The 16063-nt window shown below is 31.0% G+C and overlaps 2 protein-coding genes across 2 annotated transcripts; one reads left to right on the forward strand and one right to left on the reverse strand.

Moving 5' to 3' along the window:
• Window positions 1–4530: 4530 nt before the first annotated feature.
• Window positions 4531–5250, forward strand: LOTGIDRAFT_74895 (hypothetical protein; the record flags this gene model as incomplete). Its single annotated transcript, XM_009053590.1, has 1 exon — window positions 4531–5250. A coding segment is annotated over one exon (720 nt), but the record flags the coding sequence as incomplete, so codon positions are not given.
• Window positions 5251–10708: 5458 nt separating this feature from the next.
• Window positions 10709–12985, reverse strand: LOTGIDRAFT_159484 (hypothetical protein; the record flags this gene model as incomplete). The annotated part of the gene is made up of 4 exons (XM_009053789.1): window positions 10709–10932; window positions 11480–11617; window positions 12008–12176; window positions 12947–12985. The coding sequence occupies 4 exons, from the start codon at window positions 12983–12985 to the stop codon at window positions 10709–10711; spliced, it is 570 nt and encodes a 189-aa protein (XP_009052037.1).
• Between the last annotated feature and the right edge of the window lie 3078 nt (window positions 12986–16063).

Consider the following 16063-nt stretch of genomic DNA (forward strand, 5'->3'; position numbering starts at 1 on the left):
CCACACGTTTCTTAACTTGAGGACAATTAGTTTGACTCTTTATTCATATCATAACAAATTTATTCAAAATAAGTGCTAGAATTGGCAATATATCACATTTACATACAAAGAGTTTCATATGGTTAATAATGATTAATTCATGTACTTTTTAATATAACTTATAAATAGAAGTGTAAATTGTACATTTTATAAACAGTTGTATGTGTGTACATTCCATTTACTTACAAGTTATTAGATCTGATGTTATTATGTTATTTATTTTTATGCCTATATTTGTATTATAATAGTTTTAACTGCAATCTGTTTGATATCATATTAGTTTTAACTGCTATCTGTTTGATATCATATTAGTCTTGGCTGCAATCTGTTTGATATCATATTAGTCTTGGCTGCAATCTGTTTGATATCATATTAGTTTTAACTGCAATCTGTTTGTTATCATATTAGTTTTAACTGCAATCTGTTTGATATCATATTAGTTTTAACTGCAATCTGTTTGATATCATATTAGTCTTTGCTGCAATTTGTTTGTTATCATATTAGTTTTAACTGCAATCTGTTTGATATCATATTTGTTTTAACTGCAATCTGTTTGATATCATATTAGTCTTGGCTGCAATCTGTTTGATATCATATTAGTTTTAACTGTAATCTGTTTGATATCATATTAGTTTTAACTGCTAACTGTTTGATATCATATTAGTCTTTGCTGCAATTTGTTTGTTATCATATTAGTTTTAACTGCAATCTGTTTGATATCATATTTGTTTTAACTGCAATCTGTTTGATATCATATTAGTTTTAACTGTAATCTGTTTGATATCATATTAGTTTTAACTGCAATCTGTTTGATATCATATTAGTCTTGGCCGCAATCTGTTTGATATCATATTAGTTTTAACTGTAATCTGTTTGATATCATATTAGTTTTAACTGCAATCTGTTTGTTATCATATTAGTTTTAACTGCAATCTGTTTGATATCATATTAGTTTTAACTGCAATCTGTTTGATATCATATTAGTTTTAACTGCAATCTGTTTGATATCATATTAGTCTTGGCTGCAATCTGTTTGATATCATATTAGTTTTAACTGTAATCTGTTTGATATCATATTAGTTTTAACTGCAATCTGTTTGATATCATATTAGTCTTGGCCGCAATCTGTTTGATATCATATTAGTTTTAACTGTAATCTGTTTGTTATCATATTAGTTTTAACTGCAATCTGTTTGATATCATATTAGTTTTAACTGCAATCTGTTTGATATCATATTAGTCTTGGCTGCAATCTGTTTGATATCATATTAGTTTTAACTGTAATCTGTTTGATATCATATTAGTTTTAACTGCAATCTGTTTGTTATCATATTAGTTTTAACTGCAATCTGTTTGATATCATATTTGTTTTAACTGCAATCTGTTTGATATCATATTAGTTTTAACTGCATTCTGTTTGATATCATATTAGTCTTAACTGCAATCTGTTTGATATCATATAAGTTTTAACTGCTATCTGTTTGATATCATATTAGTTTTAACTGCTATCTGTTTGATATCATATTAGTTTCAACGGCAATCTGTTTGATATCATATTAGTTTTAACTGCAATTTGTTTGATATCATATTAGTCTTTGCTGCAATCTGTTTGATATCATATTAGTTTTAACTGTAATTTGCTTGATATCATATTAGTTTTTACTGCAATCTGTTTGATATCATATTAGTCTTAACTGCTAACTGTTTGATATCATATTAGTCTTTGCTGCAATTTGTTTGTTATCATATTAGTTTTAATTGCTATCTGCTTGATATCATATTAGCTTTAACTGCAATTTAGTTATAACTGCAATCTGTTTGATAAAACATTTATATAATTTTTCTAGAGAGCTTACAATTCAAAGTCAATCATTATTATGTAGGGCTTTGAATTAGGCTGGACCTTTTTGAAAAATCTCTAGTTAAAATGGTATTCAATTTGGTTTCTTCTCTTGTCGATGTTAATAAATTTCTAAGAAATAAAATTCTGGTATTTGAATAACTCTTTCAATTTTTATTCATATATGCCCCTAAAAATTATTGACTTTATCACTTTCTACTTCATCTATATTTTAATAATTGTACATCAGACAATTATTATTATATTTTCAGTAAATTCACCAATAGAAATGATACTATTGAAGATTAGTCATCCATAAATAACATACCATATCTAATTTGACTTCCACTATGTTATCATCAGTCATTTTAATCCTACTCTGTGACATGGGCCAGTGCCTTTATGTATGAGACTCATACGGCCGCATTTGCATGGGGGGCAAAATAGCTGATAGAGACTGATTTCAGCTTCAATTGAGAATTTGTTCTAATTTTGCAGGGGGTATATATTTGCACCAGCCCCACCCCCCTATTTACGGGCCATAGTTATAGCCTAATGCTATTTCATTAATTCATATATTGCTGGTTGCTTAGTTTGACTGAAATTGTATAATTTGTTACATTTTTTTTAATTGAGGATCATTTTTATACTCCCACATCTCTCTATGTGGACATATATTGTCGGCACCCCTTACCGTCCGTCGGTCCGTTTTCATTTGCTTTTAAACGCTCTAAATACTAGATTTTTTGATGGAATAAAATGAAATTTGGTATGTGTATGCATATTCATAAAACGAAGATCAAGTTCGAATTTAAGCTATTTTCGACAGTGAGAAGCAGAGTTATTGCCCTTGCCCCATATATCTTGAATATGCTATTACTCTCTTAATTTTCAAATGGATGTTATTGGACCTAAATCGAAAGGTTTGAGAAAGTTTAGTTTACTTCTGATTAAATTCAAGGCTTTGTCAAGATTCAGGCCTCTTACGTCAGTTTTGAGGAGTTATCGCCCTTTAACCTCTATATATTAAGTGCTTCTATCAACATTAATTGCTCGTAAACGCTCTAAAAACTAGATTTTTTGATGGAATCAAATGAAATTTGGTTTATGTATTCATATTCATAAAACGAAGATCAAGTTCGAATTTGAGCTATTTTCGACCGTCAGAAGCAGAGTTATTGCCCTTGCCCTAAAATCTTGAATATGCTATTACTCTCTAAGTTTACAACCGATTTTGATGAAAATTAAAATGGATGTTTCGTTTTTACCATCCGCATGCTGTGAAGGGCGTAATGGCTGTGGTCCACAATCTTTTCTGTGGGAGGCACCCAGTTCTTATGGTAGTTAAGCCACTGCCTTGCTTGATGTCTATTGACTTGAAACATTATCAAATTCTCTAATCTTTACCAAATATTTAGTGATATTTCATAAACATGTTTGTGATTTCTGTCTCCTAAAACCTACTGAATAATTATCAGATAAACTTTTATTTTCATCCTGTTCTGGTTTATGATTTAACCCGGTGAGTAGACAGACACAGAAAAACTTTTCGATAAAAAATAAATATTTGATCTGGACTTCCCGCCTTCCGCAAATACCGCCATTATTTGATACAGTGTCATGCTCTATAAATTATAAATACCTTCGTAGAATACACACAAAAAAACTGACAAACATAGCCTAGAGACTGGTAGGCTAGGCCTATAGTGATTAAACGGAGGTCCTTGAGTGACCTATCGACAAACTATGGGAAGCGCGCCAAATCTGTAAGTTCTACTGCGCATGTTTTATCTGACATTGTTTCTAATCAGCAGAAGACGGCTTTTGCAGACGGACTCTGTGAGCACCCGGTTTATCATATTCACAACAGTTAGTAGCGGTCGATTTCTCAATTTGTGTATCGCTTAGTCATCTGTGACAGCTACAGGTTGATATACTGTATACAAAATTTATACATAGAACTCTGTGGTAGGATTACTGGTATTATACGGCATGCCGCATTATACAGATAGCAGCTGACTTGTTGAGATGATTTTATTGAACTGACAGGAACCCAGTCTAATCTTGTTCTTTAGCGCTACTGATTGGTTACAATGAAATTATATCGAGGGATTAGAAAGGAAGAGATGAGAAATATTGGGACAAAGAAAAAAATCTACCATTGTTATACATAAAAGCTATGTATTATTTTGGATGTTTCTGATATGCTTTAATACATTTTGGAAAGGTAGGCTTTAAGCCTATAGGTCTATACTATATATAAGTGAAAAAATAAGCTTATTGATAGCTGAAAAGTCAAAATGAAAGTAATTAATAAAGGTCTAATGATCAGTTAAAAGGACAGGAAATGAAATGATATATTTAATATGATTCTAAGGAATTATATACTCAGGAGTGGAATATTTATAATGTTCATGATATTCTGTCCATTAATATTAGTATGTGTTCAATTCTTTATCCATTATATCCTACCCAGGGGTTTAGGAAGAACTTTTTCATGTCTGGTTGTAGAAAAAGACGAACTAGAATCACATGAAAGAACCAGTGATGTTTATTATAATTACTATAATGTGTCTGGTATCTCCACGACTTATGACATCACACAAATACGCTTCGAGGTACCATCCAAACCCTGTGATTCCCGACATCAGCCATATTTAGTGATTTGTATTTTATCGTCACCAGCAACGAAAAGTTTAAAACTACGCAGAGCGATTCGACGAACTTGGGCTTCCAGTACTTATAATGGTCAAGTGCGTTTTATATTTTTTGTTGGTCATAGTAAGGTTTTAGAGAAAAAAAATCAAAGTAAGCTGATGGAGGAAAGCAATCTCCATGGTGATATAGTTATTATAGACTATGAAGATAAATACCGTAGAATAAATTATAAAAGTGTTTCAATTTTAAAATGGTGTTCAAATTATTGTTTAAATTCTCGATATATTGCTAAAGTTGATGAAGACATGTTTCTAGATCTTCCCAATTTATTATCATTGTTAAACTCTATAGAGATTCCAAAAGTAATACTTGGGTTTGTGATAAGCAATGGAAAACCAATCCGAAATACAAAACATAAATGGTATGTATCTGAACAAATATATAGATATGAACACTATCCTGTGTATATTAGTGGTACCACATATGTTATATCTTCAGACTTATTATCAGGATTGTTACTTGCTGCCAGTCAATCACCAACCATTCCCAATGAAGATGTTTACATCACTGGTATATGTGGCAAAAAAGCTGGTGCAACACTGTTAGGACATTGTGGATTTAATACGTCAAAATTGCCAGTTTTCATGTGGGCATTTAAATTAAATGTCAATGCACATCACTACACTCCTAAGGAGTTTCAGGAAATATGGAATATCAAAAAGACTTTGTTGCATAAAAGTTGGAATTGGTTGAAATACACAAGTTTATTATTCATGTGACCGTCCGTTCTACTGTGGGGCTGTTATGACTCAGCGAGTTAATATGCTTGCTTGATGACCTGGAAATACTGTGATTCAATCCTGGCTATTGTGGGGACATTTCCAAAGAAACAGGTCAGATAGAATAGACAAGTCAGATGGGACAAGAAACCAATGATCCTCGAGAAAGATTGAGATAATTCATTGAGATAAATAATGTTAACTAAGTTTTGATATTGTATAAATTTTCATAGGAAGAGGAATAATCAGCAACTAATTATTACTTATGATTAAATAAGTAACTGGATATCATATTTTAAAAAGTGCTTATTTTTAGCAAAAAGTTGTGCGTACAGTAAAAAATCAGTAATGTGACTAATGTCTGGTACATTAGAGTAGTAGTTGCAATAATGGCTACACCTTGAGTCCTTCAATAAACCTTCTAAATACAGATAAATGCAATAGTTGTTGTAAAGAGATTTTCTTAATAAAAAAACATTATCTGTATTTGAGATACGAGTCATAAATATTTTAGATAACCTCTTTACAACCCCTTTAATCAGAAAAGTTTTACCACAAATGTTAGTTAAGAATACATGTATCTACAAAATTACAAGTCAGTTAGTATTTGTCCCCTGTAACAATAGATTGTACCCCCCATTTCTGTGGAATTTTAAAATATGCTTTTTATACTTTTTCCCCCTTATATGTGTTAAATCAATTAAATTTTTATAAATTTTCTGGTGGAGAAGCTCCTCAGTCTTTTCATGGCACCGAAAGTTGTACCCCCAATAGGTCAAGTGCTGCCCCCTACTTGAGCCACTGCCACTGTGCGAGGATTACGATTACAAATTGACCTTCTTCCTTTTTTATTTACTATAAATATTTGATATATTTAAAGAAATAACTGATGAAATGTCTATAGCCCTTACCAGAATTGTTATTTAGATTGAACTTTTTTATTTATTATGAATATTTCTTATTAGGTATTTGATATATTTCCTATAAAGTATTTGATATATTTAAGGAAATAGCTAATGAAATGCTGTATAGCCCTTACTAGAATTGTTATTTAGATTGAACTATTTTATTTACTAAGATCATATCCTGTTACAGTTGAATGATTTAAGAGTATTATCATCTATATTTTTTATATTCATATAGTTGCAATATAGTTTTGTTTATTATTTTGTTTTTGTTTTTGGATGATGTTAATTTCCTGTCTATATGTGTGTTTTACATTCAGCTATAAGCTTTTGTTTCTTTTTATCAGGTGAACTACGGTATTTAAAACATGAAATACATGCTGTATGCAATGAAGATGAATTTTTTACAGCCAGTGGAATAAGTGGAATATTATTGAAAATTACTATCAAACCAGACCTTCAACCCTGCAATTATGTCTGGCCTATCAATGTTCAGTAAATAATTGCTTTTTCTCCATAGAAAATAGATTTGTCCATTCATCAACAAAATTGTCAAGGAATGTTGAAACAGTACAAGAGTAATAAGAAAACTTAAGTTGTGTCTACATATAAAACACAGATATCAAAGCAGTATAATTTATTGCTAAAAATGGGTTTATAAAGCAGGCTGCATAGTTAGATATAAAAGGAATGTAATATATTTTTACAAACTACTAACCAATTCCAATAATATTATTGATAGAACACAATCAACAAATAACATGGAGCATTTTTAATTGAATTTTAATTATTTGGATGGTGACAAATCCTGTTTATTCCTGTGTGAAAGGAAAGTTCACTGATAATTTAACATAATTGAAGTTAAATAAATCGACCAGATGACATTTTCATTTCTGAAAGTATTTAGTTTAAAGGACAAGTTTGACTTGCACAGATAATTGTTACTAGTTTTCATATATAGCTCAATAGTACTTGAACATTTACATTGACAAAATGAATATGATGAAAAACAGAACTCAAACTTTTTTTCCTCAAATATTCATATATTTCTTTGCTAAAGTGAAATTTTATCCAATATTTAGTGAAACTATTAAAAGAAAGTCTTTCAATTATCAATACACAGTTGTTATTTGAAATGAAACGAATAAATAATTCAATATGTTCCCTCATTCAAAACTCATTTAGTAATCTTTGAAAATAGATTCAATTGTTATCAATATTATGCATTTTCTTTTATCTCTTAAATATAAAATTCATTTTGATTGAAGAAAAAATTTAGCAAGATTTGCCTTAACCATCGGTGGGTAATTCAGTTTACAGTAACTGACTCAACAACGAAAATATAGGGTATATGCAGTCCATAATAATAATATATATGAAATAAACAGTCTGCTAAATTTGAGGTATAGACAGGAAAGACACAAAACAAACATCATCAACGAGTCAGACAAGATATCTGTGCATGTCTTAAAAAACTTAATGCAAATGAAATGAAAGGAGTTTTACGTCCTTCTTTTCTGCACCATTTGAAAAAAAATTAATTCAAGAGCACGGCATTTAATAAATGGGTGGCAATGGATACAATATTGGTCTTGCTGCAACACTTTTGCTTGTTATGTTCCTCTCATTTCATTCTACCCAAATAAAATAGACTGCTTTTAATATGCATAAATATCTTAGTCTAACTGTACAACTATATTGGTGGTGTATTTGAGGTCTGCACAGATCACAACCAAAAGTATGAAAAACATAATCAACATCATGTTGTTAAATGCTTAACAAGAATTAGGGTAATGGAAATCAAAACCTACAGGTAAGATCCAAAAAACAAAATCACAACCCTTAATCACATTACAGAATATAAGTACAATATACAACCCAAGAGTTTTTATAACAATACATCTATATATTGTCCAGCAAAAATATTTCGGCACATTAAGCCCGATTCAAATCAAATACAATTTATTTAAGGTAGTGAAGTCTGCCTTTTAAACTTCCAATAGACATTTATTCTACCTGGAAATGAATCAAAACAGAATGTGTCTTAATCTCTGCTCAACTATAAAATGGTAAACTTAACAACATTTAATACACATAATAGAAATTACAAAAAAAAAATACATTACAAGCTTCAAGTTAGTAGTTAATGTCATGATGATGCTTAGGTTTATAATAATTTTTGTGAACTTAAATAAAAAAAGACAAATTAAAAAGACTCAAAAAAAATTTCATTCTCTGATTGACAGTAACACTGCATCACAATTTCACCAAACAAAAAACAAAAACATGATTTTAGCCTCATGATTTCATATTTCAATTTCACTTGATCAATTTGAATTTACCATGTTGAAATTTGTTCCAAGATTCTCATTACTAAGATATCTAAGAATGTCAGTGATATGTACCTATCTAAGGCCAAACTTATTATACAGAGAATCAATTCAAGGCTGGACATTGGCTTAAAAATCACTTTAAAAGGTGAAATAAATTTCTCTGAACTAGCAAAGCCCTATGTAACAATTACAGCTGAAAAAAACACAATTCAAAAGGTTTACCCATGATAACCAATGGACAAAAACCTATATTCTGCTAGTGATAATCTAGCAAGCAACTTGGCATCACCTTGAAAGTTATCATAGTTTGCTGAGGTGATTCCTGCAACTGCCTTGTAATAATCCTTTCAATTTGGCTACTCTTCACACAATTTCATAACAAATTCACTTACACACGACCTTTGCTGTGTGTTGTTTTTGTCTTTATATTTTTTAACATCCAGCCATGACTTGACTTCTGTATTAATAATAATTAATAATATAAGAACTAGTTAAATCTACTGGTTAGATACATCAGATCTATATAATAATAATGATATAATAATGTAAATATATAAAATATAAAGAGATATGATTTAACATGATATGAATTGGTAACATATGTAAATAATGAAAGACCACATGCAAGAATAGATACCGGTAGCCAATTATATACATGTACATCTGAGATATCCACTACAAATTTATACTCTTGTTAAATGAATTCATCTTTTTTGTGGAGAAAATAGTGATGCCATAATGTGGTCAAGTTCTCCCACATGACATGAACCACACACAGGAACCAGAATGATGGAATTACAAGAAAGTTATACGTATCCTCGACCCCCATAAATAAAATATCTTTGTATTGCTCAGATGTACAAAATATCATAAACAACTGTGTAGTATAACAATCAAAAGACATAAAAAATACTAAAACTTTCATGGTTTTTGCAAAAGTAATATAGCCTAATGATAACTTTATTTTAGATCAGACATTTCAAAGACAAACAAAAGCAAAGAAGTCTTCATTCTTCATCAGAACTGCAAGCCAAATTTGAATTGAGACTGCTGGAAACAGCAAGTTCTCACTTACTTTGCTTATTTTTGTCAAAAATTTGAAATTAAACTCCCCATATCTAATGAAATTGTCCTGATGATATGGTTTATCCAAAACACATGTTGGAAGCATGAGTTAAGAGTTAATTAACATTAGGAAAAGGTTTCATTAAATGAAAATGTAAGTTGGTCTTTCTTTAAAGTAAAAATTTCTAAAATGTTGATAAATCAGTATTCAGTAAAGAAGAGAAATGATTGGTCAATTTGACATATTTGCAGACCCTGTCCTGCATTGAAAATATGGCACTGGTGCTACAAACACCACAATTTGTACAAGGAATAAGAAAAATACAAAATATCATTATATAAAATCTAAGCTTAGAATAATAAATAATAATCTAATAAACTAACTAACTATATGTAGTTATATTATAGTGCCATGAAGTGATAGACTTGATATGAAGCAGTTTCTATGGCTTGGATATAAAAATTTACAGAGCAGTGAAAATATAAAGGGTTGTTTCTCTGATAATTACAATGACACATGAAAAGATCAACATCCCTTCAAGTATAAAAAAGTTTCTAGAAGAGGATTGTGATGAGAATTATAAGATAAATTATTACTTGAGAGTCTCCAATCATCAATGGCAAAATCAATAAAGTATTTGCCATTGGGTGCTGGAAGGATGATACCTTTTAATGAGAGGGTTAGTAAAGGGATATAACTGAATAAATATTTTTACCAGCTTAAGAAAGAACAATTTCAGCTATCAGTATCACTTTTCAGATTTGTTATGTGATGTCTCATTCCCATACAATCAAACACAATTTAGGTTGTGATTACATTTTTCATTGAATTACATGTTTAATACTCCATGTAAGAAGGTATTACCCCCAAATCAAATACTGAAAGTTGTACAAATAGATGAAATTAAGCTGGCAGATCAAATATTTAGATAATTTTATCCCTTTCAATATTAAGAGACAAATATTGTCCTTTTAGCACCAAAAATATTCTACCTCTGGAGTTTTAGTGATGGATCAAAAGGTTTAGTATGTGCTTTTGGATAAATTCTACTATTTGATATATACAAGCTTAGATAAGACCTTTCCAAATTACGTCATTCTGTTATCATAAAAATGTTTTGGAGCTCGTTCAAAATTTTCTTCTTCATCATCTACCTTCCAGAAAAATAATACAGCACCTCCTACCAAGAAGAATAATGCACCCCATGATATACCATATGTCCAATCAAAGTCCCATCCTCTGACACTACTACCTTGAATTTCTTCAGAAAATTTGGATGGATAAACAATCAAGGCAATCAAATCACAGAGAGCTGAAAAAGAAAAATTAATGTTTTTTAAATAACAGTACCCAATATAAAGTGAAGAACAATATCAATATGACCTTCTTGTCGCTTGCAAGAAGAAAAACAAATATCAACGCAAGCTTTATTGCAAAGACTCTAAAATATCTTTAACAGCTCATGTGATAATGACATCATAAAACACTCAGTGTAATGGCAAAAACACAGACTATTGGAATAGTGCGAATTGATGCTATCAGTGTATCCACTTTCAAATTGCAATTTTTCATCCACTTGATTATTTTAGAAATATAATTTTGTGATTTTGAAAATTATTTAATAGAAAGAAAATTAATGATGGAAATGTTTCCTTGTTCCCTTATTTTTTAAACCTGTATCATTTTGCATAAAGTCATGCATGACTAATGAATTATATTTAAAAGGGTGTTAGTAAGGAAGTAAAATGGTATCAATATATTATGAATAAATCCTTTTAAAAGTCATACTGACATAATGAAACAAAATGAAAAAGGTTTTTTGATGGTATCCAGAAAGATAAGAAAATATATGATCCTACCTCCAGCAACACATAATATACCAGCTATGATATACCATGTTCTAGTTTTAGTACAAATACCAAATATACCTAATACTATAGCACCAACACTAGCTAATAATGTTATTATAACAAATGCTCCACAAGCTGACATCCAATCTATAAATAAATAAAACATTTCATATAATTAAAACAAAATATTCAAACAATTTCTGTGTTAGTCAATCTAATTAAAACATAGGCTCCATTTGATACTTTTTTCTGTGGTTTATAGGCCTAAGCTTACACCTGCCAGCCTTAATCTAAGAAAATTGTAATACACTGCACAAGTTCTCAAATATTTTACTAATGGATAGAGTAGCCTACTTGCTCTTGTTTTCAGTCCTACTTTAACAGTGTTGAATTGGTGGGCATAATCAGACTTCAATTTGACTGAGCTTAAAGAAGCTCAAAGCATAATGAAAAATTTCAATCGTAGATGAAATAATCATTTACTTCTATAACATTAAGGCCTTAGTATTAAAAAAACATATAATAATTCGCACTAACCTTTTGATACACAAATGGGGTCAAAGCCAACAATTTCAAAGCATTCTTCCCACAGTCCCCAATTCTGATACGATTCATCATCTCTTAATTTAACATCTACCCAATTAGAGCCTGCTAAAGCTACTATTATCAGTATCAAGGCGAAGATAGAAAATAACACTGCCAAGTGCTAAAATACAGAAAAGTATAAGGTGCTATGGAGACAGGGCAAGACAAAAAATTAATAGACTGCACAAATACAGGTTCAGTAAGGAACTAGGCCTAATGAAACAATATTTCTTAAAGGGACAGGTTTGCCATCCATTTGACCATATCTTAGTCTCAGAAACTTTTTTAGTTAAGCTAATGAGTCAAAATTTGAGCATTCAAAATCATGTGTGAAGGGTGTCCAGAATTATCTGTGTTTAAAAGTTAAAATGATGAGTTGACTTTATAGGCCTATAGAAATGAAATCCCAAGTTTGAGGTAAGCTTAATCTTGGAGACTTATATGAATTTCTACATTTTTAGGATCCTACATTCAGGATTACTTAATATATTCAAGATCCAAATCAACACCCGAAAACGGCAAACCTGTCCCTTAATATGGAATAATATTCATATGAATTGTAAAATCAATCTGTTAGATCAGATTGTCAGGCTCATAAATCTCTTTGAAGAAAGGAACGTGTGCTATCATTACATTCAGAGACCACTGGCACTGTGAAGTATATGTATTTGATCTATCTGCCTCTTGTCGGACAATATATCATGGAGATATAGAGGGATAGACCATTGCAGAACCAGGCATTTACAAAATTTAAAGAAAGGGAAAGTTGATGACACAAAAACATAAAATAAATGAGTCAGACAGGTGTTGGCCTATTTTTCAGTTTCTTAAGCAAAAAAAAACAACAGGTAGGCTAGATCTAAATAAAATGTTGATCAAATGAAAATTCACCTTTATGGGGCGACACGTTCGTACTTCAACTTGTGTCATTTTTCTAGAATATCTACCTTATCCACGAAGAATTAAGGTAATAAAATATATAAAAACAAGATATTTAAAGAATTTTCAGAATATCCACCATTGACCTACAAACTTCCGAGATGATTCGTACCACTTTTCTTACAAAGACGTTTGGCTTGGCGATAGGACGTATCGAAACAAGCCGTTTTTTTAAGCTTCTTAGATTGTGCACATACATAATTAAGCTTTGAATTCAGAACAGAATTCTATTAGTGAAACCTTAAACATAATTAATCATATCGTAATCTGTTAAGGAAATTCTAATAGATTTACTAACCATGTCTCGCAAAAAATGTAATAGGTCCTATGCTGAACTCCACTATATTCACTACAGGGATGTTCTTCTTTTACTTGCCCTTTTTCATATGTGATCCCTATTATATCTGTTACCCCAGCAAAGATGACACAGCATACAATAGGCCTAAAGTTATTCTGAACATACATGGACGAAACCGAAATAGCCGTGGTCTGATTTTATACTTCTTAAACAGAGTTGTTTCCCATAGGACTACAGTCTGGCTGTGTTATTCATATCCCAATAAAGACTATAGACATGTATAAAACAAGAGGAAATATCGCTAAGATTTATTCTTGAAAAAGAGGAAACATGAAAAGATAGGCTTATATAGTAGGCCGATATTAAATGTAGATAATTGTAACGTGGAAGCCCTCTCAATATGAACCAATCTCTAAAGTCCGACAGAGCAAAATTCAACCGTACCTCTAGTTGCCCCCACATCAATATTCCTTAAATTTTCTTTTTAAAAAAGGCTGATAAAAGTTTTAACTTCAAAGTTTTCAATTCGCATGATCACTTTGATGATGGCAAGTTTTGTTGAAAATCAATGATTGAGTGAATGTAGAATAAAGTTTAAAAGGAAATGACAGATCACGATGGACAAGTTACGTTAACAGCTTCACTAATTGATAGCAGAGAAATATAAAGAGTACTGATTTTCCTTGAATTTTCACATCTTAGAGCCAGAATTTCTTTGGGGTTAATGGTGTCGTTGCACATTGTCTTACGTCGATGCACTGCATATCTTTTGATATAAAATATACGTGTTGAACTGTATGAGTCATTTAAAGCTAATGTGCCAATTAAATGTTTCAGAGTCTAGAAAATTCTCGTACCAGGTTAAATCTCAAGTGAATTTTGCTCGAAAGTAGAAATAAAAAAGATTTTAACTCGACTCATACATAAATGATATCTTCTTTGATAAATTTTCCTCCAGCTGAAAATGCAGTGAAACTACAAGTATTTGAAAAGATCATTTTAGTGTCAACAAAGGTCTCGTTACAGGTGAATTTCGGTTGAATTTTTGTCCAAAGATAATTTGGGCGAAGTACTTTTTTTTTAAATAGATTGAATACGGTAGATTGATAAATTATGCTATGGTTTGGATTTATATGCATGTCATTACTAGTTCTGTAATAGAAAAGTAATATATCATTAAAACCGACATCTGGCATTCGGTTTCAGAAAAAATATCATCGCTAAAAACACAAATTGAAAATGTTTTTAGGCCTACGTGGGAGTATTTCTTCAATAACGAAGAGAAAGATGAAGTTGGTTGTGGCGATTACTAGCCGACAATGTTACAATTTTAAAAACAATTGTATCAGATCACATGACAAATTCTCTTGTAGAAAATCTGACGGTGATTTATTGCTTTTAAAACGTTTTGAAGATTTTTTTTCTGATGTCAAGGGATTGAATAGACACTGTTTCAAACGACACAAAAAGTAAAATGAATGTTGTCGCGGTTGTCAAAGAAGATAAATGATTGTATGAAATCTATTTGTAGTCTAAAGATTACTAGGGGAGGGGGTCAAAAACTTAAACAGTTATTATCTCGTCACAGTTAAAGGGCAAGTCCTAATAATAAATGATTTTCATGCACCCAGAAGAGCAATATTATAAATAACTTTTTTTTTTATTCCTAAAGGATTTCATCATTAATTACTTTGTATATTCGTAAAATTGATTTCTATGCCTTTAAGAAAAATCTGGCACAATCTGTCCTTACAGTTTTCTTGGACGTTATACGCGGATGGGTTATCACCGAACGGGTATATGGCAACATGAAATAAACGGAGGGCTACAATAAATGCGTGATAGCATAGAATTGATGTGTAGCCCGACAAATTTTTCAAAGAGGTTTGTAGCCTTTTTACACGTGTATATTGGGACACTCGGCTAGATTATCGCAAATATCTTGGTTAACATTGTATTCCCATTGGTCATGTAAAGGTCATTGGTCATTGCACGTGTAAAGGTTCAACATTCCCCCAGTTCTGATCCTGCAGTGAAGATCTATAGGCTACCTTGAATTTGGATACAGGGAATCCGAAAATGTGGAATCGGACGTTAAGAGCAGAAACCGGAACAAATGTAGTTTTGTACAGAATTCAACATTTAATTCAAAATCAGTGAAATGCAACACGCAGTCTTGTAATTTGTTTTATTTTTGTTAAACAGTACCTATAGAACAAGCTCTTCTGAGTTCTGCTATCACAATAGTAGATTTCGCATACGTGATTACCATGAAATTCTGTTCTGTACAGAGTAAATTTTCATCCAACATCTTTCTGAGCAAGTTAAGACCGACAATAACGGTCATGACTCTGTTTCGAAATCCAGATAGTATTGTGCATCGGGTCTTTATTCTCTATGAGCGTTTAGAGGTTCTTTAACGTACACATCGAATTCAATTCTTTCATGGGGTTCCCGGTGATGTTTTAATTCCACGGTAGGAGTCTAGAATTATAGAAAAGCGAGATGTTACTTCCATATTATACAAACTGTATAAGCTGATATAAACCTAATTTTAGGTTTCCTTTTTATTGGTTTTTCTACTGTCAATTTGTCTATTGTTATCGACTGACCTAGGAGTCATCGCATCTACTTTCGATTTATCAATATTGCCCATTGTCAGGCAAAATGGATAGTAATTATAGATGATCAACATTATTATAAGTTTGTCATTGGACGGAGACAATCTACCATTCTATCACCTGCCTCAGAAATATAACACCATTTTTTAT

The sequence above is a fragment of the Lottia gigantea genome (assembly GCF_000327385.1).
Source record: "Lottia gigantea unplaced genomic scaffold LOTGIsca_20, whole genome shotgun sequence".
Lineage (NCBI taxonomy): Eukaryota > Metazoa > Mollusca > Gastropoda > Lottiidae > Lottia > Lottia gigantea.